Source organism: Anas acuta, chromosome 9 (genome assembly GCF_963932015.1).
Source record: "Anas acuta chromosome 9, bAnaAcu1.1, whole genome shotgun sequence".
NCBI classification, from domain to species: domain Eukaryota; kingdom Metazoa; phylum Chordata; class Aves; order Anseriformes; family Anatidae; genus Anas; species Anas acuta.
This window is the reverse complement of record NC_088987.1, coordinates 24,511,384-24,538,701: the sequence shown is the minus strand read 5'-3', so window position 1 is coordinate 24,538,701 and position 27,318 is coordinate 24,511,384. Positions and strand designations below refer to the sequence as shown.

The following is a 27,318-nucleotide window of genomic DNA, read 5'->3' as shown; positions in this document are numbered from 1 at the left end:
TTTTGGTATCATAGGTCTTTTCTGTTACTGTCATTCGTTAAGTGGGGAATTGAGACACAAAATTCATGTCTATATCAGAAACAGGAATTAAGCATGGGACTGTCAAATTGGATGGTCTCACAGTGCAAGTACTTAATAATTTTAATATGTCTTTACTATCTCTTTCATCTTTTCTGGCAGATGACATTTGATCCTTCCATATTCTTCAACATTTTGCTGCCACCCATTATATTTCATGCTGGTTATAGTTTAAAGAAGGTATGTGCCTCTTTCTTATATTACAAAAATGGCTGAATGTGATTGCTGCTTTGTAGATCCAACAGGCCAGAAACATAGAAAAGATTCACTTCATATTGCATGGCAAGAACTTGGCAAAAACGGAGGAAAATGCAAGATGCGTGGTCCTCAGTCTGCTCTGTGTCTGTGTCTGTGTCTGTGCAAAGATTTGATTTTGCAGTTTGTAACTGTTGGGCATTGCTGTTTTCAGAAGAGGCCACTTTGAATCTGGTAACACTGCAAACAGGCAGCAGCCCACCTGTGTTTTGTATACTGCATGATCAGGACTTAGTTTGCTTCAGGGATGAGGTTATGATACAGTTTTCAACAGATACTTTCAGTGTGAACTTCTGTTATGACCCTGAAGCATTTGGCTAGATATATAAAAAGAGGGAATTTTAGTGGCACTCCAAGAGGCAAAAAGTGAATGAAATCATATCTTCCAAAATAACTTCTGTAGCCTATATTGTTTCATTAATATCTGAGTTACGGGTTGTAACAAGAAAAAGAATGGATGGACTGGCAGTTCTGGATGCAGTGTTTCTGTGTTTCTACTTGGTTTGCATGTTCTTTTACTGACTGTATTACAAAGGACTTTTTTTTTTTTTTTTTTTTTTTAATTTTCCTCCTCAGAGACATTTCTTTCGTAACTTAGGATCAATTTTAACCTATGCCTTTTTGGGAACTGCCATCTCCTGCATTGTCATAGGGTAAGTGAATGTCTTCTGCTATTATTGCTGAAGTCATTATTAGTGTTCTGTATTTTTTTCAATTTAAAACTAAACTGTAGAAAGAATTGCTGGCTTTGCATGGTCAATATAATTCACAACCTGTGTAACAGATCAAGTAATTCTTTTATCAGGAAATGCAGAGATTGAAAAGACAAAACTCTCAGGCAATAAGAATTGTCTAGGACACTCAGGAAATTATGTCCTGCATTCCTGGTCTGTGACTGATACAAGTATGACCTACTTTCTACAACTGTAGCCTTAACCATCTCTCCTAAGAAAAGGAACCATTCTATCCTTTGAAATTCCGTGCTTCTAACCAGCATTCCTTTTATTGGACACCAAATCTATGACCGAAGAGGAAGGACTTTAAATCTCACGAGGGAAGGGGAAGAGAGGGGGGACAAATACATAGTGGCATAAATGTAAAATTCCTGGAGTCATTTCTAAGGCCAAGTGAAACCTTTTAGTTGAAGGTCATGCTAAACACCTCACTATGAAATTATAAGCAAATTTAGCTATATGATATATATATATATGGTATGACTATACTGCTGATATGACTGAACACATTTATGGCATGACTAAACAATTTCTGCAGAAAAAGATGAAGGGAGAATAAAAGAGGGGTGAAAAATGTTGTTCCATTTCCATTCTTCCTAAGTGAAAATTTTCTAATTTTGTTAAAATTTGCCTGATTGGCAAGTCAGAAATGGATTATTATTTCCAGGCTGGCACAATGTGGAATTTTTATTTGTTTCATTAGCTCAATCAAAGTAAGTAAACCATTTAAAAATCCTTTTCCCCATCTTTATTTGCACTAATACCTACCTCAGTAAGACCCCAGCTATTAAAGTTGCTTCTTTTCTTGCCCATGAAAGGTGTAACACGCCTAAGTTTCAAATAATAAGTTCAGCAAAAATCTTCATTCTGCTAACAATTTGAGCCAAATGCTGACTTATTACTGAGGTAACAGTGGTTCTGGATCTCATTAGGACTCTTCCCGTGCTTCCTCTCACTTGTTGTAGCTATTGAAAACTCATGTAAAACAATTTCTAATAGCTCTGTTGGACTGCAGAAAAGTAGTAGGGCTGTCCAGCCCAATGATGCCTTTAAACATGTATTTGCTTTCTGAGCTCTGACATGTGTTATTGCCATTGGTAAATGGAAAATGCCACAGCAGCTTCAATAAGCTTGTTAAAAGAAATATAATACATTGAGTTTATCCTAAATTCCTAATGTCAGCATTCCTGTACCCATGTTATTTTATGTAAAACAGAGTAAATGCAGATGGAATCTAATACAGCAAGTTCCTACTAGTTTTAGCAATTCAAAGTTCAAGCCCATAGTCAGGAAACCCTAAGGTAAAGAAGTAAACACTGAGTAGCACTGAGCCTTGTACTGTGCTCCTTACAAAGTCACAGCTCCACTGAAATCATTGCGGCAAAGGCACATAATATATTCAGAATAAGGCATATTAGAATGTGAAACATGTTTGCCTACCATACAGATCAGGATAAGAATGAGGCAATGAGCTCATGAAGAAGAAAGAAAAATAATACAAAAGCTTTACTGAAGGGAACTATAAATAAGTCCTAAAAGAAAAACTTTTCCCAGGAGAGAAGGGATGAAGAACTATAGTTCTTGTTACAAAAGAAAGGACAGAATCCTGAGGTACTTCTAGACTGCATTGTTGTAGATGAATATTTTGTGCATAGCTGTGAGTAAACACGTATTTACTTTTTATTACATATGCACAACAATATATATGTACATCAATCCATATATAGGCTCTGACCTATACGCTGCGTATCTGCAGCCTCTCATTGGGTCTGGGCTCTCCCTGTCACAGCGAACTACAAAACACCCCATTGTGCCCTCCTTCAGTGGTTTCTGCTGTAGTGACTGTACAGCTGATAAAGAAGGACCAGACCTCTCTTTGTAAACCAGGAATATCTTTCATCTGGGAAATATCTTTAATAAAGAACAGGAACAGCAGTTGCAGGGTGCAGACTCTATGAGTGCTAAAAAGTTGCCATGGAACACTCTGGCAAAGCTGCCACAATGGTGCCCATCTCCTCATGGTAAATCTTTGCTTTTCTGTGAAAGTCTTCCAGCACCAAGAAAGAGGAACAGTGTAGAATTTGAGTGAAAAGGCTATAACCAAATAAATACTTTCTCCCACATTTATTTCAAAACTGTTTATGAAGAAGCAGGGAAAAGGCTTAACTGCTGCTTCAGCAAGAAATGGTGTTCTCTTTCCTTAAATTTTATTTTTGATAAACTCTGTTATTTGATTGGATGTATCTTCCTGAATTGATGATATTTTCATATGGTAGATAATGATAGATATTTTCTATTTTGATGCTGGAAGAGTGACCAAGAAATTGGAAAAAAAATGATTCTATGATAACAACCCATCAGAGCGACATATGTCAAGTGTCAGGGGAGTACAAAGATTTGCATTTTTTCCCTCTTGAAATCACCTTGACTTCTTAGATCAGCATTCCTAGTTGCAGCCAGGGCCAAGCTGTCTGTGCATAGGAGCATGGACTTCATAAAGCTGGCCTTATCTGTGATTTTTGGTTCTGCTTCACTTGGGTTCTCTCATATTGCAAAGCCAAAACCACATTTTAGGTACTAAGAATCCAGTATGTTTGCAGTCATTTACTCATTTTCCCAGCCTGTGTAGTAGGCTTGGCAAGGACACATTTTTCTGGAATTTAAAGCCCTGTGAGTGTGCAACTCAAATAGCAAAACCATTTTCAGACAACTGAGGCCGAGTTTGAATTGCCTTCATGGCTGCAGTGAAAATTTTGCTTGAATAAAGCTCAATAAATAAATAAATAAATAAATCGTGGTTAAATCAGAGAAAAAGAAAAAAGAAAAAAAAAAAGAGCAGTTGTGCTTTCAAGACAATGAAGCCATGAAATACAAAGAACAGATAATATCAATGCTTGGACAAGGCAGTCCAAGATCATCACTGTTGCTTATTCAAAGCAAAGTTTGTAAAAGCATAGCAGTTCACACCAGAAAAAGTCTGATGCCTTTTTGATTTCTCCTTCCTATTTAATTTCACTTAGTCATTTTAAAAAGTGTGCAGTTCAGGTAGAAAATTTATGGCTAGCTTTTACTTGGTAGCAGAAAATCACAAGGCCTGTAAGAGACACAAGCTAAATGTGGACAGTTACTTTTTTCCATGAACTCCATTCCTCTTTTATGATTCAACTTTTTCATTCTGGCATTCTTGCAAAAAGCACCCTTTTGTATGCTAGTCCATTATAGCTGTCTCCTGTTCAAAGCTCATTTCAGTTTTATATCATTCTGTCTTAGCAGTTTGATATTATCTTGTATAAAATTTATTTATTCCAAAGATGAAATCATTAGACAATAATTTAGAAATTATCTATTTAAAAAAAAAAAAAGAATCCATCCCTCTTTGTGCAGCACTATTTGAAAAATGTAGGTACCCTGAAAATCTGACAGACGCATGCAACTTCCTCTAAATTTAATGGCAAAGAGGAAGGACACACCACATTTTAACCTGTAATGCAATAATAGCTCAAGGTAAGTATTTCTCTACTGTATTTTAATTGGGTATAAAACTTGAAGTATCCACGTCCACATTAATGAGGTAAAAACTGGAGATACCATAGCTGATGAAACACTTGGATTGGAAGATAGCAGTTACCCTTTGTAGTTTTCTTCCCTATGTAGTCTGTAGCCTTCTCTTCCTCTGTTTCTTTCCCCTTTGCTTCATGCTCTTCCTATCCTTTCTTGTTCTGCTCTCTATGATACTCACGGTCTTCTGTCAAAATACTCTGCCTTTTGCACCTTTGTTCTACTTTTGCTGTCTCAATACTTCTTTACTGTCTTTTTATCTCGATACTTCCCTGGCAATCATTCATATTTTGCTAATGGGCACTGGGTGCAATTGGCAATATAATACCTTGCAGATGATGGGAACATCTGGCACAAAATCTAGCGGCTTAACCACAAAAGAGTAAGCATACAAAGCTGAGGTCTCTGACAAGGGGAGAGAGCTAGACAGAAAATAATACTATGCCTTTACAGCCTTTATTGCTCACTGTGCTTTAAAATAGAAGAAAAAAAAAAAAAAAAACGTGTATTCATTTCCTCCTCTAAAGTAAACTTACTTTATAACCTTCTTCTCAACAATAAGTAGCTTGCTCTTCATAGTAATAGGAGACAGGACTATCACTGTTGAAGTATTGATAAATTGACAGGTTAGTATATTTTCAGTAGGCACAGGTTCCATTTTTCATTAACAGTTTGGCAATGTATGCCCGAGGAGATCTGCATGCAATAGTTATGTTTATTTAGCACTCACTGCATGACTCTAGAGATATGATTTTTCTTTGCACTTACCATTTCCATAGATGTTTGGGTAGTTTGGCAAATGAATAGTTGTTTAGCTAGGTTATGGGAATGTTCTATATTACTTTCTAACTGAAGCTTAATCTAATATACTAATGGGGTGTACTGATGAGAGACAGAGCTTAGAAACAACAAGCTTTACAACTTGGAAGCTGCACTGTGCTTCAGCAGAGCAAAATGAAATGTTTCTTGGCTTGAATCTACTGTGCTATGTGAGTCTTCTGAATTTAGGAAATTGTTTCTGCAAGAAAAAATGGATCCACATTAAGTGTAATGGAAAATATCCCTCTGTTATGGAGCTCTCCATAATCTAAGCAACTACCTTTACGATGATTATCAGCTGTTATACCACATAAGCTCTTGCCTTCCCAGAGGATAATTTCTGTTTTAGTTCAGAAGTACTTCACATACAATAAGTTTTTTTTCCTAATTTTATTATTATTTTCTACCGCACATTTCTCCCAAATGATGTAATGAAAACAGGTCTAACTTTATTCCATACACCGCCTGTAAATAGCAAACACTTAACCTACTCACAGGCAAGAATAAAATCTTTATTTTTGGTAGAAACAGGAACTGGTGAGGGGGAGTGTTCGAGTAGCATGGTGCTGTAAAGATTAACTGAGAGAAAATGAGGGAAAACTATACCGATACCATTTGCCCTCCCCTGATAAACCCCTCTGAACATGCTTCAGATGTCTGGCTTTAATAATTTCCATTAACATTTTGAAACCAGATATTCAGCCTATGACTGGAAATAAAGACAAAACTAGTAAGCAGACATTGATTTGAATCTAATACCTGTGTTGGTACTCTTTTGGGGCCTCTAGGGCATTCTCCAAAGAAAACTGAACCCTGAGCCCCAGCAGGAAAAGAATTGATGTGTTTAGTTGTGAATGCATAACTCACTGCCCCATTGTGGTAGCTCTGATTTTTCAGTCAGTATGAATCTAAAATAATTCTGCTGCTGCCTGTGTTGCTGCAAACTGCAACTCACAGCTGCAGTCGCAAGGGGTAGTTCTTGCTTGTCACTTTGTTTAAAGATATTTTGTAAAATTCTGTTCTAGATTTTCCAAGGCAGTAAAAAGGAAAGAGACATTCTCTTAGACATACTTCTCAGAGCTCTAGCAGTTCTAAAAGTTATAAAGTATTAAACAAATATATATATATATATATATAAACAAACAACAACAACAACAACAACAACAACAATTAATTTGTATGACTTGTCAACTTATGGATAAGAAGCTCAGTTAAATTAAGATACTGATATAAAGTAGTGTTTCCCAGGCCACTAACACCCACAGAGCATGCTTAGAACATGCTTCTAAGAGTAGTTTGATGCATTCAAGTATGTGTTGCTACAAGTTCAGTCTTAGTATTTGTAGCCATTTCACAACAAACATCTGACATTGTTTACTGCAGCAGAGTTGATCATGCAGAAAACACAGTTCTTCTTCCCATAAACAGATGTGGTGAACAGCAGGGTATAATTATTTGTGTCTTCTGTGAGAACCCCTCAGCATACTAAGGACATCGAAAGATTTGCATTATCGGGAACATTAAAGGTGTGTGGCTGGGGAGACAAACAGAACCTGTAATACCAGGAGACTAAAAACAAAATGATGTTTAATACCCAGTAGGCTCTCTAGGAAGCAAGCAAAAATGTAAATAATGCACTCTTGAAAAATATGCAAATGGTATTTGTTGCAAAATAGGAAAAAAAAAAAAAAAACAAAAAAAAAACACAACACTCAAGTCCAGATTTTTCCCCAAAGGAAAGCCCTACCAAGGGGCAGGAGCATGTTTGTTTGGTTTGTTTATTGTGGTGTTGTTTTAAAAAGCTTCTTTCCAACTGCCATGGAAGTAGACGCTTTTTACTGCAGGAATAGGTACTTCTGGTTAGATCTCCTAGTGTCTTCCCTGGTCTTCATGAATCCTTTAAGAATTGACACACAGTGTGGTCTCCAAATACCACCACCCCCTATTTCTCTAGCTTCACACCACCCATGTGCCTCTGCAACCCAGCTTCTTGGCTGCAGCACCATTTGGAATAGCGTATTACTGAGGGAGAGATCTCTACTTCAGCCCACACTATGCAATGCTTCAGGCCATACAAAACTGTATGGCTTTACTAAACAGTGAGACATGCTAATGCACCAAATACATTGCTTCCCTCTGAATCAAAATGGGCAATGACATGATCTCTATCACATACACAGGAATTTTTGAACTGTTTACAAAGTACTTCAAGCTGCTTCAGGGTGAACAGCACAACAGAAAATTTAAAACAGAAGAAAATCCTATTCTCTAGTAGAATGGAGCATGAAATCTATAGTCTCTTCAAATTGGCCAGCTTACTGTCACAGAATCACAGAAGGGTTGATGTTGGAAGATGATCCTCCAGGGATCATCTAGTCCAACCCCACTTCTAAGGAGGGTCACCTAGAGCATATTGCTCTTTACAGATACATTAAAGGAGGCTGTAGCGAGGTGGGGGTTGGTCTATTCTCCCATGTGCCTGGTGACAGAACGAGGGGGAATGGGCTTAAGTTGCGCCAGGGGAGTTTTAGGTTGGATTTTAGGAAGAACTTCTTTACCGAAAGGGTTGTTAGACATTGGAACGGGCTGCCCAGGGAGGTGGTGGAGTCACCATCCCTGGAAGTCGTTAAAAGATGTTTAGATGTAGAGCTTAGGGATATGGTTTAGTGGAGGACTGTTAGCATTAGGTCAGAGGTTGGACTCGATGATCTTGAGGTCTCTTCCAACCTAGAAAATTCTGTGAAATTCTATGTTACACGGGATCACATCTGTCAAACAGATAAAATGCTGACCAACATTTGAAAACATATACGCAGTAACTCATTGATGTGCATGGACTGGAGCAAAAAAGATCTATTTCCTTAAAAGTTTTGTTATAAGCAAACTCAGAGGATTGCTTGTTCACCCACCAGATAGTCTGATCCTCCACAAGACATCTGAGACACAGATAATGTTAAAATAATATAGGAGCCTTTCTTCAGCTTTTCAACAAACCATCTAAAGTGTTTCCCTAATCATTACTATTAACACCTTCTGTCTGAACAAGCTCCACTACCTTTCATTCCATACTCCATACATTGACTACATGGATAAACTGCAGCAAGTTCAGTGGATAGCCACTGAGTTGGATGTGGGCTAGTGCATTTGTCCTGTAAGCAGAAACTTAATTGGGCCTTGTTCAGCCTCTGAAAGTGATGCTCTGGGGACAAGGTTGGGTGCTATCAAAAAGACCAAGCCAGGTTCTTCACAGCAGTGCATGACAGGAGGACAAACTGACTGAGGCACACTAAATAAAAGAGGCTCTGACTTGACACAAGCAAAAACATTTTTGCCATGAGAACAGTCAAGCATTGGACCAGGTCATCCAGAGAAGCTGTGTAATCTCCACCCTTGGAGATTTTCAAGAATGAACTGGCTAAAGCCCCGAGCACCCTAATTTGACCTCACTGCTGATGCTGCTTTGAGTAGAGCTAGAGATGTCCTGCAGTCCCTTCCAACCTGAGTTAGTCTGCAGTTCTATGATGCTATAAATAACACGTTACAGCAGAACATATTCTGCCTCCAGACTATTCCTTCCACCTATTTTGTGCTTCCATCTTTTCTACCATGTTTTCTTTTGATTCAGTCATCTTAGTACCCATCATCCCGTATTCAACAACTAGCTTCCCAGGCAGTTTTTCCTTCTTCTCACCTTCTTTAGAAATAGAGAGACTGCAATAAAAATGTTTTACTGAAGAAAAACAGCTAGGATTATATCACTTCCTGCTACAGCAAGGACTTTATGCATCATGGTGGCTCTTGAAATGCTAATTAGCCTCTGCCCATAGCCAGCTCAACAGCTTATACAGAAAAATCATTCAGTTTTTTAATATAATGATTTGGCTCTTGCTTGCTTTTTGTGCCTTCACCTCTTCTCAGCTAACTAGCCTCTCTGTGAAGCTTAGCAGCAACAAAAACAGACATGTTAAAACACCAGTCTTCACTCCTTTTCGGCATCTCCATTATTGGAAGCATTGGTGCCTTTATCTGTTCTGTGGTATTTATGAGCATACTGCAAATTTAGAGTAGGATGATGTCCCTGATCAGAAAAAAGAAAAAAAAAAAAAAAGAGTGAAAGTGAAAGAGAGAAAGAAAAAGAAAAACACTTCATCTGTAAAGACAATGACTAATATTGAAACTCTACAATAAGAATGTAAGGTCATATACAGACTAGATACACTGACTAACCTACCTACTGCACCACTGATGCCTTCTTGTAGCCTATGCTGTACAAGAAGATTGCTGTTTCTCAGATTAAAAACACAAAACAGAATATTTTATAACATTGCTCACCTTATTTTTTCCTTCCAGCTGTCCTTACAACCCACTTAATTTATTTGAGTTGAGGAGAAGAAAGCACATGTGTTCATGACATCTCTATGGACCATTAAATGAAATTTTTCATTTGTCATGAAATGAAATTTAGGAAAGCAGAAGAACCTATCTGATGTTGTTCAGTTCTCTTGCAAACCTGGTCTGGATTATGCAGCTGCCCTCCATTGATCATCAGAATATGGGTACAGCTCATTGCCATTTCTTTCCCTTCAAACAACTTTCTGAGTGAGGTTGTCTTTGCCACTCTTTTGTTGCAGAATCATAGAACAGTTTAGTGTGGAATTGACCTCTGGAGGTCTCTGACCCCAGTCCCCTGATGAAAACAATGCAAACTACAAAGCCAGAACAAGTTATTTTGAGCCTTGTCTGATCACACTGAATGCCTCTCAATATCCACCTCTGAGGAATGCCATTAGTAACAGAGTGCGAGTTGGATTTCAAACCAGTGTTCGTTACTATTTGCAACCAGCAGGTGAGTGGGTTTTCCACCCACCATGTCCTTCCATGATGAAGGACTTGATTCAAACAGCTTTCAGTAATCTTCCTATTAATGCTATTTTATCTGGTACATACAGAAATCCACAATTTGCCTTATATTTTATAAATTATATAGAATCCAGAAAGCATAGCATTACATGTCTGCTAAATAGCCTTTCTCATTCAAAGATCATAAAATACCTTTTAAGTATGGATTGATTTTTAGAAAGCAGAATACTGCCCTCACTTTAGATGTGGAAAAATGCACTTGCTGACAGGGTACTCTGCCTTGTAAGGCCCTACCTGAAGTACTGCATTCAGGTTTGGAGCCTCCAGCACAAGAAAGATGTAGGCCTGCTGGAGTGAGTCCAGAGGCAAACTGCAAAGATGGTCAGAGGGCTGAAACACCTCTCCTATGAAGAAAGGCTGAGAGAGCTGGAGATGTTCAGCCTGGAGGAGAAGGTTCTGGAAAGACCTCATAGAGGCCTTCCAATACTTAGAGAGGTCTTATAAAAAGGATAGAGAAGGACTCTTTACTCAGGTAGATAATGATAGGACAAGGGATAATGGTCTTAATCTAGAAGAGGATAGATTTATTTGACATTAGGAAGAAATGCTTCACTGTAAGGATAGGGAAGCACTGGAACAGGTTTCTCAGAGAAGTTGTAGATGTCCTGGAGGTGTTCGAGGCCAGGCTGGATGGGGTCTTAGTCAACCTGATCCCTGGTTGGCATCCCTGCCTATGGCAGGGGAGTTGGAGTTAGATGATCTTTAAGGTCCCTTCCAACCCATGCCACCCTATGATTCTACGATTAAGGGATGGGACTGTTTCACCCTGTGCCAGTGGCAGAGCTGAGAGACAACTCTGAAGGCCAGCACCCTGTTCTACTCTATGGTATGCCATTTGGTCTACCACTGTGGGTATCTGAAAAACCCTTTTTGCCATCACCATTCAGGTGACTCAAAACTTCATGTACAATGGAAAAGAGCCATGGTGAGGCCAGCATCAAAGAGCACTGCCAGAGCCTGAGGGCTGACAAATGTAAGTGGGTTACTACACAATCTGGTTTCCTGTCCAAATCATAATCCCATTTTGACATCTTTCCGAAACAGCCTTCTAACATAGCCAGAAAGCTTTTGCGTTTGATCCTAAATTAGTCATTCAGTGCTAGTGCCTTACTTATGGTTGTAATAATATCCTGAATAATCCTGTTTTGCTGTTGAGATGAGTCATACATGTAACACACAGCACGTTTGCTTGAACAGTTTGTAAGCTCCTTTCCCTGTTAAAGAAACAACGAGAGGTAATGAGAGAAGCAGCGAATACAAGTATTTCAGTTTAGCATCCGGTACTGCAGCGAGAAAAATTTAACACAACGCATTCGCGTGTGGGCCTGGTCCATGGAGAACCCTTGCTCAGCAGCACCGAGGCCTAACGCCTCTCTCACGGGCCGGGCCAGGTTGGTGTTGCCCGGAGGCAGCCAGCAGGTGGCAGCCGCGCTCTGCCTGAGCCCCCGGCCCCTGGGGTCCGGGAGGCCGCGGTGAGGAGATTATTTGGAGGCTGCTTAAATGCACAGCTCCGGCAGCCTTCCTCGTCGCGGTTGTTCGGTTTTGCGCGAGTGTGAGGGCGGTGGAGAAGGCTCAGAAAGTCATAAGGCCTGGGCAGCACTGCTCTGTGCACGGCATCCTTGCCCAGGCTGTGAAGTAAAGCAAGGTTTTGCTGAATGTCAGAGGCTAGAGAAATGCCAGGCCAATCCAAAGGCAAATTTTGAGTTGATTTTTGGATGATTAATGAAAAGGGAAGAGAAAAAGCATTTCATTTCATTCTACCTCAAATAAAACTTCACTACCACCACCCCCCACTCCACCACCGCTGTTCTTTATTTAGATCTCTTTGCTAGGCTAGTAGTGGGGAACCTATCCACATGGTGGGCCTGATATGTTGGCATCCAGATTCAGGATAACCAGAGCAAGGCAACGCTCCAATGCCAAGTCAGCAAGAGTGACTGCCAGAGCCTTCGTTTGTGGTATGGTGGGAACAGTTTGCAAAGCCTGTGAGGGCTGGGTCACACTGCTCTTCTCTCCAACTTGTAGTATTGGTTGTAAGGGAAGATTAAGAATTGTCAAGGAAGCATCAGTCTTCGCAGATTACTTCCAACACTGATCTATCCAAGAACTCTGAATAACACATTAAATTAAACAATTCCGGTGAATGGTTCTTAGTATAATAGGGATGTCATAGGCAAGAGGCAGTCTATTAGCTAAATTTGTTATCCAAGGTAGCTAAATGTCAGAATATTAATGATCAGATTTTCAGATGGCTTTACTTACTTTTTGAAGTACGAACTAGTTACCAGAATTGCAAAAAAACTATCTGAAGATGGCACCAGCAAAATTACATTAGTTACGGGAATACTTATAGGTTTGGAAGTGACTCAGAAGCCTGAACTACTTGCTACATTGCATTTCTAGTAAAAGGAATTGACTGCAAAACTGCTGTAACCTCTCACTGGCAAACTGCAGCCTTATTAATATGCTTGGCAAGATGATGGGGGCTTTCCATTACCGATCCTCTTGTTAGCCCCTCAAGTGTGTGACTGAAGCACTCTTTTGGGAGCAGTTTGTGGAAGTGAATGTTGTAAATATATTTCCTTTATTGGCAAACAGATGCTCTCTGTCTTTGCGGCTATCAAACTGGCACATTCATGAACACACAACTCAAAAATAAATGGGAAGAGAAAGTAGTAGTTAAACCTGCCAAAAATTAAGATCTAATGATAATTGCAAGCACATAAATTTTGTCATTTTTTTTCTCAGTGAGTCAAGACAAAAAGTAACTTCTCCCTCTCCCCAAAAAAAATTTATCAAGTTGTCTCTTCAAATGTCAATGGTCACCTGAGGTTTATTTAAGTCAGACTTCATTCCTTCAGAGTATTCATGTTCTTCTCATGCTGAATCATCATTTCATAGGCTTTCAGTGCTGGGTAGCCACAGGGTTGTAAAGGCAAAAATATTCAACATAATGGAAGAACAAATTCCATTTTTCCCCACTGATTCTTTAAGTTATCTAAATTTGAATTGGATATAAATCTTTAAACCCTCAGGTTTACCTGGAAAGCCTTTGCTATGGAGCATCCAGGCAGGCTGCTTCTGCTTCCACTTCAGTAAGGCACACTGGTAGCAGCTTAACACATTTTCCAATGATTGCCCACAAACAGTTTGTGAAGGACAAGCATCCCCACAAACCTTCTCAAATAATGTTCCCCCTGACTAAAGAGCCTTAGGAAGAGCTTCTCTGCTGAGGAAAAACAGATGCTACACCATGAGGTCAACTTGTCATGGTCCATAAACAAGGAGCCTGTAGCAATGTCATTCAAAACTTTTTTTAGTGTTGTTTCAATGTTTCATCTCTTCATCAGGTCCTGGCCTCTGTATGGCTTCTGCTTTGAAAGAATTAATTATTCAAACTCTGCATGCATATCTTTTTTCCACTACTAGATACTAACCTCATTGTGCTACAAGGACAAAAACCTTTTTGGTAACAGCCAGGACAGATGCTGCAGCAAAGCAACACCTTTCAGAGGTGTGCCACACCTTGGGCTATTAAGCCTGCTTTTATTGGTAAACTTCATTATCTTTGATATTTTAATTTAGGTGCCACGCTATGGGCTATTCTCATTGTTCAAAGAACTTATACTCTATTTTTTTAATGCCTCATTGTAAAGAACTGGAAAATATGAACCAACTGCAAACTTAAAGCTGCACAATCCAAAGAATACAACTATGTCATTTAATAAAGATCTTGTTTGAGAACTTATTTTTTATCTTTTGGTGCTTTTTTAACATGGAAACACTGCTGTGTTATTCATCCAATATCCCTGTGGGAATGCTGTCTTCTTTCTATAGTGATACTATATAAGCCTCTATCTCAAGGGAATATGTAACAGTTCAGTACCAAGATGCTATGCTGAGATATCTGTACCTTCATACTTCCTATTCTGCAGGGGCTTCTGCCTTTAAAGCATGTCAGAGTTACTTTCCCCTCTTTCTCTCCCTTCTTTGATCTTTTTGATCTTTATAGTTTTCTAACCTATTATTAATTTCCTCTTGCTAACCCATATCAAAAGCCTCATGTATGATTTCCAGTTGATAAAATTGCCATTGGGATGCCCCTTCTCTTCCTTTAGCATTGATCGTCATCAGTCTTGAACAGATGCTGGGGAGGCAGATGATCTTTCAAATGTAGCAAGGAAGACTACGAGGAGGGTGCCTGGAGGCAAATTCAGCCACTTAGAAGTATGTAGTCACACACCATGGTGTTAGCTAGCTTTGGAAAGGGAGGGAAGTGAAAGCTGAACATCAAAGTGTAATGGAAATGGCATCCTTAGTGCCACAATTCCTCCTTTCATCTGGGCTTTTTTTCCTGGCAAGGTATTGCAGGCAGTTCTGCTTTCTACAGCACCAAATAGACTCAAGCTTCAGTGAATGTAAATGGAGTTTCTAGGTATGTTTTGTATCCTTTAGAAGTTCTAACACTCACTAAAATTAATTTGAGATCAAAAATATTTTCAACCAGCAGAAGCAGGTACAAACAAGGCTCTGGTATTCTTCAGGCTGGAGCTGCAAGAAGACAAGGAAGAGCAGAAAAAGTTCATCCTCAGTGACTCCTTAGGCCAGGTCAAAGTGTTAAGCTGTATGGTGCCAACAGAATGCCTTGTGGGCCAGAGGCTTTGGTGCAGAATCCTGCCTGTCCTTTTGAAGCAGCATCACATCCCAACTGCAATCAGCTGAGGTGTTAGCTAGAGAAGCGGCAAACAGAATGTACCAATGTTATACTTATGGCTCCCTTTCTGGGTTTGTTCTGGGAGCCGAGAACATCCCAGAACCAAGCTCCTGTAAGATTTCAGGAATTAAAAGGATACTGGAAGACCATGTTACTCATTCTGTTAGTTCTGTGCTACAGAAAACATCGTTTGCTTACAACAAGGTTTTAACTGGATTAAATGACTGTTGCTTGGACAGGATATGGACAGAAGGGGGTGGCAAAGTGCAGTTCATACACGGACTCGGGAAACTGGTCGGAACTGGTGATCGCCCCCTTCTCAACCCACGCAGCTTCAGGAGACTGCCTGAATATTTAACATTCATTTCCAGTCTTGAGTCTTCTTCATCTGTCATATGGAATCAAGATTTATTCCCTATTCTCTTGTAGCTAGTGCTATTTCTGCAGGCAGCTCTGCTGTGCTCTTCTGTCTTGTCTCTCATATTCTGTCTTTTACCATATATTCAGTTACTAGAAAAAATATTATCAGCATTATTTCCTTCTGCAGCCCAAACTTCTGTTTACTTCAGTAGGTGTTTGAGGTGTTTGACAAGAAAAAAAGTAATTCTGTAAGGTCTCTAACCCTTTCAGTGCTCCATAACATAGACTAATGATTATACTACAGAATAAATTGTTATTGTGGGAAAAAAAAAAAAAAAAAAAAAAAAAAAAATTCAGCATAGCAAGAACTCCAAACTGAAGGAAGTAGAGATGTTAGGGCCACTTAAAGTTTTGTTAATAAATTCCAAAAATACTTGGTAACTTAATTACTTGGAGCTATACCAACAGGCAACCTAAAACAGCTAATGTTTCCTTATTTCTGAAGCACTTCTTATTTTTGTGAATAGTCTTCCAAAAAAAATCTGCACATCTGTGGATATCCTGTCTGATTTAGGAAAGATGTCTGTACTGTGATGTGGGCAGTATGTTGTGAGCTGTGGTTCAGCCTATGGTACACACTGCTACTGGCAAGCATTTTGAGTAATTGATTGTCCATATGAGATTTATGGGGAAAAAAAATGTATAATAATATCAAGAACAAAAGTTACCACAGTTCACAGTAGTCAATGCTCAGTGATGTAGTATAAGCATCCTCCAAGAAGGGAACGTTCTTCAGTCTGGCTTATTTAGGAATATAATCTTCTTTCTCTGATCTTTGAAGTCATGAAATGAACACAGAGGCAGAGAAATTAGAGCAAGAAAAGAGCTATTAGACCATATAGCTCATTATTCCATCACTAAAAGGCTACTCTGCAGTACATTCATGGGTGCTTTGTCCAGTACACGTAAAAACCTGGGAGCATGGGAATAATGATGGAACAATCATAGTATGCAGAAATATCAGTCCTTTTCTCTCTACTTTGATCCAGCTATAGGATGAAGCAAAGCAGTAATTGCTGCCATTACAGAGAACAAATCTATTTGCATTTCTACAGCTCTGCAGCTCTAGCTGTGAATGTCTAATCAGTCCTATTGCTGGAAAAATATTTTCCAGTCTCTTGTCAAATCTCTTGTCTGATTGCAGTGCATTACCACATAGCTGCTTTATTCCACCCATGTCCTGGCCCACATCAGTGGAGGGCTGTGGTGTGAATTTCTGAAGCTAATGCTGACGTGTATGAAACGATATTTCATACAGCAGTGTCAGTGGTTCAGTAAATACTCCTTTCACCTTTAATGGAATACTACCCAGCATATCCTGCAAGGGTAACTGTGCTTCTAGGAGAACTGTAAAACTTCTTGATGTCCTGAATAATGCATGTATACAAATCCCATCACACACTCTTGCACAAACAGTGACATTTGCTCCAATGTCCTTACCAGCTTAAGCTATAATTATTACACTGCATATTTCTCACCCAGGCTTCCCCTGCAGTTTTGATTGCAGGCTGTATTTCTCATTCCCTGTTCCACATGCCATGTTCTGATGCAAATGTACCTGCACAGTGTGAGTGACACATATTTATAAATTTAACCTGAATCTGAGTAAGTTGTACCTGCTCTTCTCCCAATCAGTAGTGTTTTTCTGCCTTCAGCCTGGGAACTTAGTCAGTTTAAGCTTAGTTCTCAGATCTGGTACAGCATTTTTGTCTCCCTCACCCAGCACATAAGTGCTGTAATCTGGCCAGGTTAAAGATCCCCATGGGACGAGGAGGTGGCTGGAGCAGCACAGAACCGGCATGCTGTCAGACTGCTCATGTGAGCAACGGGCATGGTAGAGGTGAGGACAGATCATTTGTTACACTGAAGTCACAGCTCTACTTGCTCCTTTATAGCATTTGGTTCAACTGCAAGAAGCTGTGATATGCCAGGTAAAGGGAAAATGTCATTCAGTCAGTCATCACAGACATGTTGGAGAGGGGAGGTATTTGCAATGAAATAAACAGAATAAACAGTTTGTTATTACAGGGGAAGTTGAGTTTACTTTCCTCTGTTTTATTATAAATTTACATTACTAAACACTGAAATGCAAATGTTTATATGATTCGTCTGACAGAATTCTTCTTGCCTAGAAAAGACAAGGGAACTCTTTCTCTGATCTATCTAAATACTCAAAGATCAATAGAATATACCAAACTCCTGTTGAGGGAGGTGTCTGGGACTGGCAGTCATGCCCAGTGAACAGCAGTGTGACCCAAGTTGCCAAGTATGTCCCAAGTTGCTCATGAGTTTACTCTGCAATTGCACCCTATGGACAGGAATCATCTTCTAGCAATACTCAATCTAAACAAGTGAAGAAAAGGAGACACAGTTGGTTTTTAGTGTTTTTTTTCAGCTAGATTAGAGTAAATCCCATATGCCTGCCTAATTCATGTCTGTAATATCATTTAACTTGATAAGTATTTCACATGAATTATGCAAAAATTATTTGTCCCCTGGTTTGATGTCTTTACATACACACTTAAGATATTACCTCCAATGTGATCCACTATGACTGTTAAAGCTGTTCCAAAGTCAAAGTATTTTATACAAATATCTCAATCTTTTCTCATGAAACCCATTTATTCTTCATATGTTTACAAAGTACGTTTTCCATGTGAAAGCATCCAATACCTCACAACTGCATTTCCATTTAATCAATTTAATTATCATTCATTTGCCTCACCCAGGATATATTTAAAGCAATTTTCCACTTAATCATTCCTACTAAAAGCTACAGAAATAGCCTTAGCTTTTAAAGATTGTCAAACCTTATCCTGTAGAATGGTATGTTTTATTTCGTAGTTAAACAAGACACACAACCATTATGAAGACCCTACGGTGGAAATAGTGTGTCCTGTAACTGGGCAAGCCTTGGAGTTTAGAAAACTGCCCTTTGTGAAATGCATCCAGTCAAATTTTCCTCAAGGTGTTACTTACACAAACCAGTCATGAATTCTGTGGGAAAACTGCTTTTATACATCTGACTCTTGTGCCTGTGTAAGTCTTCTTAAACGGATCCTAGTGCCCGTAAAATACAGAATGATTCTTTAGGAGGCTGTTCTGCCTTCAGGGGAAAGGAAATAAAAACTAGAGAGGGAGTGAAGTAGATCCTGATACATCTGTAGATTTATGCTACTGGTTCAATCATATATCCTACAGGATCATCTAGGTTTATATCCTAAAAAACAAAAGGAATAGGCAATAACTTCCCCTTGCTGCCATCTACTAGCAATAACCAAATTTCACAGCAATTCCTAACCTGTAACTGGACAAGACTAGTGTCTGCAAAACACTGAGTTTCACTAGAAATATTAATCAAGTACTCAAGAATATGTGCTCTTCCATGGGAAGTTTGGACAGGACTTCACTTATTCTTGGTTGTTAATTGGTGAGGAGCTTGAGTACAGGATAGCACCACAGAACATACTTCCCTCTGCTGTGTGATTGCAGTTGGAGTAGTATGAATTCATAATAATAATTCCTGCATAGCTCTCTGCAAGACTAAAACTGGCAAGGCAGAAGTTTGCAGATCACTCTTGTATGGTCTAGATCTGACAAAAAGCAGTGTGCACTCTGAATATCTAGTAAATTCTTGGTAGTGTGGATGAAGTTTTCATTTCTATTGACAGTACCTTGCACTTGTCAATTCCTTTGAAACATATTTAAAATCAGAGGATTACAGAATGACTTCTCTAATCCCAACCCTCAAACTCTTCACTAAGTGCAGTTGCCTAATATGCAATATATTTGGTCATTATTAGCCTTTGCCCCAGCAGATTTTCTGTCAAAGTGCTGGAGCAACATAGTATTAAGTACTCTTGAGGAGGAAGGTGGATATTTTTGACAAGAAATCTGGTGGAAGTTCTTGGGACCTTCTTCTTTCTGGCTAGTCACTGGCATAAACCATTCCTTGTGGCTACCTGAGGAGCAGGGACCAGAATGGACTGTGAATCAGGAAGCAGAAGTCTTTATTTCCTTCCTGTTACCTGGTATCCACTCTTTCCCCATTCCTGTGCTCCTCAGATATAGTAGCTAACTGAGGTATCTTTGCCACAGGGGTTTTCTGGCATCAGAGAGGAAAAAGTCAAAACTGCAGGACAACATTATGATTATCATAATAAGCCATAATTGAAGAACTATTTTAACAGATCTTTATTTGATGGATTTTTGGTATAAAACCAACAAAACTAAAATTAAGAAAGAGCTATGTTTCATGAGGCAGAACTGACAATGCTGAAAGATCTGATTAAACTATTGGTGAACCCACTAAACATTGTAATCTTTATGATATAGTAATATCATTGGGGAAGATGCTACGCTCATAAAACCACAGATTTGTAACTGCAGATTCAGTCCCCTTCTAGGGCACTGATAGCAGTCACATTTATTTTTATTACAACTTTAGAAGCCGTAAACCTATTAAATATGAGTGTTTTTAAAATAAAAAGACAGTAGCATAATAGTAAGCTTCTTTGGGACTCTGCTGCTATGTTTAGTGTATTAAAATATTTCTATCCACTGTAGTAATTAAGGATGGCAGTGTAAGCAGGAGATAACCTGTTTGCCACAAGTTACAGCGTTCTGAAGCTCATTGCTTGCTGACTCATTCTGAATCATATCAGGCCAAATACTTTCACACTCAAAAGTTATTTACTAGCCTAAAAGGTTCCTATTTTTGACTATTTTCCACTCTAGTTTCTTGTCACTTTAAACATGTCTGTCTGTCCATTGTTCAGTTAACATATTTTCTCTCAAAAAAAAAAAATTAAAAAAAATCAGTTTGCAGTTGACCAGTATACACATCATTGCAGATTAATACTCTCATGTCCCTGGAAATAGGACCTAGCCTGTACACATGAAATCTTGCCATTCTCCTCCTTCCTTGTATGCTATAGAAAGGATGCTGGTTTAGCCACCAGGGATAAGTAATCTTCTATTGAAATTTTGTCTGTCAAAATCTTGTATCATCTATTCCAGACAAAAAGAGGATGATTCATATGTGGAAAGCTATAGGTACAGTAAAGGCCAAGAGCATGACATGGGCACAGAGAAGCCAGCATAACACTAAGAGCCAATTTAAAATCTTGGAGCAAGGACCAGTACCTAGTCTAAATTAAGTATTAATGTAAGAATATGGCCACTAACCAAATAAGGTGTTTTTTTGTTTTTTTGTTTTTTTTTTATCCTCTCTAAGGTTTCAGTTTTTCATTCTATTTAAAAATTAAAACAAGAATTAAGATGTTTTTTAAAGGACAGGCTTTTTATCCTGCCTACACATTTACAGAGATTCTCAGACTTTCAGGCATCTAATATTTGGATTTCAATTATTAGGAAATAAAATCTGAACCATATACCAAGAGGTAACCACATCCCAACTTGGAAATGTGAAATTCAGAGTTGATGTTGATGTGTCCCTTCTTTCTGTGGGATATTGAACCAAGCACATGTAGATAGATACCTGAAAACTCTCAAACCTCAGCAAGGTCCCTGTCTGTGCTTAAAATATTAAACAGTTCTATCAAAAATATTTTGTTTGAAAATTGCACTGTAAATTAAATGTCCATCTACGGTACCTGATAACCTCCACCTTAAGTATGGGTATGAGTTCTTTTCTTTGTTCTTGAGCACTTTTATCATTATTTCACTGAGCTAAACCAATAAAAATGCTAAAATGATTTCCAACATTTCTTTATAGTTCATTTCATGCCCTATTTTACAGCAGGTTATTCTCTAATCTAATTTACATTATTTTGAAATCACAAACTGATCATAATTATCTTTTGATGATAATACAAACTCATTTAAAGGGAACATCAGGTGCCTCATTGAAAACCTGTTGTAACAGGTCCTCGCAAACATAAGATCATAGATTTTCTGTGTGTTGTTGGAAAATATTATATGAAATGATTCTTATGTTTTAAATGTAGTGTTTAATATTTACCCAATGTTGGGTTTGTTTGTTTATTAAATGTGGGGCCAAAAAAGTGCTGCTTCAGAATCCTTTATTTATTTATTTATTTATTCTGATATTTAGAGAACACCTAAGATAATAATTAATTAATTTAGAGTGAATAATAGCCAGAAACATGCTGTCTTCCACACAGCTTGATGGCAGGTTACTATCTAGCAATATTTCAATAGAAGAGAGATAGAGAAATAGACAAGGAGAGGAAGTTCAATACATTGTTGATTCTCACTTTCTTAACTCAAAATACTGCTTCATCTGAATTTCTGCTGAATCAGGCTTTTTAATTCCTTTTAATCATTGAGGTCCATGAGGTTTGAAGATTTCCCTTCAGTCTTTCATACTAACATTCTTAACTGTCTTGAAACCTGTTTTTGAAAGTAGGATTTTGCTGTTATGTGGAGTTCTGAAGAAATTTCAAATAAAATGTTTTTGACACAGGGAATGTTCTTGAGGTAAAAAAGAAGACAAAATGATCTTTATTTCATCCCTCTGTCAATATAATAGTGAGTTGATACTCAGTGATAGTAAAGGTTAGCATTTTTGAAGCTGATCAAAGGTGAAGGAAACATATAAACTTTTGTTCTTGGTCTGTAGCTGATATGTGATGCTTACTGTTATCAGATTAATTTTATGTTTGTCTGCAACAGGTTTTCCTGAACTTAGGAAAACTTTTCAATTTTTTGACCAAGCTAAATTCTTCAGGATATCGATATCTTCTAGGTATAGAAAGAATCTTGCATTTTATGAGGGCAATAGTAATGATTGATAATCATTGAAATAACTGTTTGGTGAACTGAATCAGTGCTGACCAAATGAATTACCCAATTCATTAGTGAATCTCATTTACCCAACATCCTGACTTTCTGTTTTAGTTCATTATGTGAAAACATTTGAGTAGTCTGAGAACTCAGAATTATTGAGTTGAAATGTTTTCAACTCCTGTTGATAATACAGGAGTATCAAAAAAAAAAATCAAAAACAAATTTTTATTATCCCTTCTGGGTAAACTAGGTATTTTCAGGACTTCTCTTTTCATATGGAAGTCTCTTAATCATTGCTAATATTTTTCCCAGAATTCTGCCAGCACTTGTATAACATCTGTTAATGGATTTCTAAAATAATTTACCAGTATCATGTCTGGAAAATCATATATCTCATTTTTTATTTTTTTTAACTGTCATTATTATATCTGTCTCAAAATATGTGTGTAATATTTTCAATTATCCAGTATTTATTGGAGGTTCTCTCAAAAAATAATATGGAGCTATGTAAATCTTGATGTAATGTTTAAATCTTTGTAGTGCAATAAAATATTCAGAGGCAGTATGTTTTGGACACAGTACAGTTGACAATGTTTCATGGCTCATTTGCCCAAGTAATTATGAGATTGTAGTCATCACTCAAAGATCAAGTGCAGCTTTTTCATTGCAAAGACATTCAGGTTTTTATCTATATAATGCATAATGGCTGTGATTTAAATGGAGCTCTGGAACACAGGAATCCTGGAGCTGTGATACACTCATTACAGGAATATTTAAAAAGCATTAAATAATATTGTGCAGTTGTAAACTGAGGTGGATTGGTTGGTATGTCTTTAATGCAAAATGTTGTGAAACTATAGTACAGAAAGGACTATTTGAAATCCAATCTGAAAAAGAGTGTTTGGTTTTAGTATAACAACCTGGAATCCCATTTATTGACAGTTTGCAGCTATGTTTAGTGACCTCAGCTGACTTTTCACCTCACATAGCTACACCCCTCACTTGGAAATCAATGCAAAGAATGAGTTAATAGGTCATAAAGTCAAAACATTGGCAACATATGGTACTATTACATCATTCTTATATAAGGGAAAAAAAAAAAAAAAGCAAAAACAAACAACAAAAAACTTGTTGTGGTTTTCTAGTTATTTCTGTTATAAATGAAGACTCAACTCAATCTGAATTTTGTAATGTTTATAAAACAAGTATTTCTAAAAGGTATAAAAGGCAAGTAAACAGCGCTGGGTGTGTGGGGAGTCTACGCTCCACCAACACGCACACACAAACATCAAACATTCTAAATATACAGAACATTGCTTTACATACTAAATGCAAGTATGCCTATATATACATACAATCAGGAAAGGTAACAAACAATCCTTTAAGTTCCATAATTTACTAAAATTGAGTACGCCTATACATATGTATGATCAGAAAAGGTAACAAACAATACTATACAATCAGGAAAGGTAACTGTTGCCGACGGAAGGAAGACACAGACGCTCAATATGAGTGAACAGTGAACTTCAACTTTAATGGATAGCTCAGTCGCCTTTTATCTAGTTTGAACATAATCAACTCATACATATTGCAGAAACTAAGCTCAGGATTGGCTAACACTTCCCGGGCTTTTCAGTCTGGTCCTCCTTCTTTTAGCTACCTGTCTCGCCTTAGGGACTTTCCCGATCGCCCAAGGGCATCGTGTCCTTGAGCCTGATTGTCTCTCAGCCAGCTGTGTACGTGCCCAGGCTCATGTGAGTTGAGTACGGTACTTCACTAGCCCATTGTCTCCCAACTGCTCAACATCCACATGTCCTACTTCACTTAACCATTCTTCCACAATTCCCCCATTTTTATTTTGCGCAACAAATAATCAATATAACTATAAGTAGAAAACGAAGTTCCTCTTTGACGAAGAAAAAACCATCCACCCATGTTCCCAAAACCAGATTTAAACCAACCTTCAAACCAACTATCTTGTACTACAATTTTTTGCGTATGATCCCTTAACCATTTCAAACATAATCAACTCATCAACGAAAGGATCAGACACAGAAGCGAGGAATAGGCAAAATGAACTTTGTCCGGTTTGATTTGCCCAAGTGACCCACATACTGGTTTGAGGATCGATTTTGCTTAGGATGGCACTATTACGTCCAACCATCATTGTCAAAGATAACGCAACCAGAATCCCTTGTGCCGTTAGATCAGCCATGGTTGCTGTTATTAGTACTTGATGACTTTTCTTCAATGGCTGGTTTAACACATCGACTAGGCACCCAGGTTGGCCCTGTAGGGGAAGAGATACACACATAACCTTGCCCCATATAAATCACGTCAGCAGGCCCCAGCCATTGTCCCGTTTTCATATCTCGGTACAGTACTCTCATCCGCGTCCCACCACGATTCCGCGTCCCACCGCGATTCCGCGTCCCACCGCGATTCCTTTTTCCGCGTCCCACCGCGATTCCGTTTCCCACGTCCCACCGCGATTCCGTTTCCCGCGTCCCACCGCGATTCCGTTTCCCGTACCCGAATTGTAATGACTACATGTTGGGCAAGCTTTTACTATCGCCTGCGCAAGTCCCTTAGCATTCTGGTGAAAAATAGCATGAGCCTCCCGAGCTCTGCAGAAGGGTGACAGTGGTGCTTCAGTAGCTGTTGCGGCGAAAAAACAGTCTTTCAGATCCACAGTCAATAAATGCCAACCCTCTGGTATCATAGCAGGATTAGGTAGACCAGGTTGCAGTGCTCCCATGGACTAGTCCGTGAGCATGTATTAGACTTTCCCGTTTTAGCGGCCACTGCTCAACCCACACAGGTTCATCAGTTTTCCATTTTAGTGGGATTGGGAAAGTCCAAGCAATGGTCATACCTATAAATGGTGGTCTGACGTAAGAGCAAGAATGTCTCTCCCTATCAGTGCTTGTACTCCATCTGGCAACGGTAAGACAGATACACTGCATTTTACAACTTTGTTACCTATTGTCCATTGCAGTACTGGTGATAGATGAGCAATAGTCATACCTCCTACTCCTGCTACAGTGGTACTGGATTCGAATGTAGGCCAATGCGGTGGCCAAGTTTGCGCACAGATTATTGTCACATCTGCGCCAGTGTCCAACAATGCCTCAATTTGCAGTTTCTCATCCTTTAAACATACTGTGATTTTCTGTCGTGGTCTCTGCTGTATGCCAAGCGTTAATAATGCTACTTTTCCTGTGGAGCCAAATGCTCCGAGTCCTTGGTAAACATTGCAGAAACCATAATCTGTATTTCCCCAAAATAGTCTTTATCTATAAGTCCAACCAATATTTGTAATCCATTCAAGGTAGCAGACGATCTTCCGATCAATAAAGCTCCCACAGGATCACCATTGACAATAACTGGTCCCATAACTCCTGTCCTTACCCTGGTGGGTTTAGAGTCCAATAGCGTTACATCTACTGCTGTTGCCAAGTCCAAACCGCTCCCTCCGGTGGCCGGTCAGAGGCAAAGGGATTCCCCGCAGACACTGGTGACGGCGCCGCTCTGGACGCCGTCGCAAACGCAGCCCCCTGTGTCGCCGCGGGGCAGCCCCCCCGCCGCTCCGGCCGCCTCCCGACGCACCCCGTTGACAGGTCGCTGCGCCATGCGTACTGGCATGGCAGTTTTGACACCACCTCATATGTCCCGTGATCCCACAGCGAAAACAACGCGGTCGCGGTGAAGACCCTCGGCCAGTAGGACGGTTTACAATCTATAACTAAAATGCTCCGCTTTTCTAAAAAGCATTTGAGCAAATAATACGCCGCTTGTCTTTTCATACCTTTATATACATCGGTTGCAGCCTTTGCAAAGACCTCGGTGGTGCTTTTCCGGCGGGAGCCTATATAGGCTCATCCCGGGTACGGGGACTCCCTTTCACCTTCCGAGCTGCAGACCTCGGCGACGCGCGACCGGCGGGATCCTCTCCCGGGTGCGGGGGACTCCACGTCCTTTTCACCTTTCCGGCACGGGTGCGGGGATTCTTGTCCCTTCCACCTCCTGGGCTGCGTTGCAGGACCGGCTTCCCTTATTCCATCCAACCGTGGCCCTGGATCACTGCCAGCAGTGTCCAAATCCCGTTCAGACCGGTCCCTGTTCGGGCGCCAGGTAACAAACAACCCTTTAAGTTACTAAACTTACTAAAATCGAGTACGCCTATACATAAAAGGTAACAAACAATCCTCCAAGTTCCACGACTCAACAGTCTCCATCTTCCATTCCTTTTCTTGATTACATACAAGTCTCCATTTTCCATTTCCGTTGAACAATATGTCTCGCTTTAAGTTGTCAAGCAACTCGGTCTTCAGGCCTTATGTATCCTGTCCTTCCCACACTGAAGAAAAACATATCCATCTTCTTTTCAAGGCCAATAGGCCTGGGTCAAAAGGCACGTCCAGGTCAACAGGGACAAGCCTGTTGACAGCAAAACAAGCCTGTTAACAGCAAAAGCCTTCAATGGCTGTAGCAGCAGAGGGGCCGATGGCATAGCAGTCGGATCAGTAAAGGAGCCTGCAGCTCCCTCACTATCTGGCAAGCCACACGTTTGTGATTGTGGCTCCACATGGCTCTTTAAGGCCCCAGAGACTGCTCGCCAGGTGCCGAGCAATCCCACTGCAACCTTGTCATTTTTAGTTGCAGAGTCCCACACCTTGACCTCAGTTTGGTCCCATATTTCAGGCTCATAAACTGTCCGATTGTTAATAAGGAGAATGAGCTGTAAGGTTACCAGGACAGTCTTTGTTCCTAAGGACGTGTGATTCCCCATAATGCACAACTGCTTACCAGCGAGGGGCAGTTGTGTGCACAGGTCCGCTTCTCTCAGCTCGAGCTTCTCTCCAGCTCCAGTGCGCCTATTCCCAGCAACTTTCTGTACGAGCTTCTCAGAGTGGTTTGCTGAGTCTGGACGAACCTATCTTCATGAGGCAATCAATATGCCTGCTGCCGTCCTGGTCTCCATTCTGCCAGCCTGCTCCTCTTCACTTCTTTTTCCTGCTTCTTTACTGATGTAACTTCATTGTGTTG

The 27,318-nt window shown here is 39.5% G+C and overlaps 1 protein-coding gene across 2 annotated transcripts in view; it reads left to right on the top strand.

Annotated features, from left to right (window-relative positions):
• SLC9A9 (solute carrier family 9 member A9) overlaps positions 1-27,318 on the top strand; it is a 217,526-nt gene that overhangs the window by 11,879 nt on the left and 178,329 nt on the right. For both annotated transcript variants that reach the window (XM_068692820.1, XM_068692819.1), the window contains exons 3-4: positions 181-258; positions 910-986. In XM_068692820.1, coding sequence (XP_068548921.1) covers positions 181-258; positions 910-986 — 155 coding nt within the window. The remainder of the gene's footprint in view (positions 1-180; positions 259-909; positions 987-27,318) is intronic.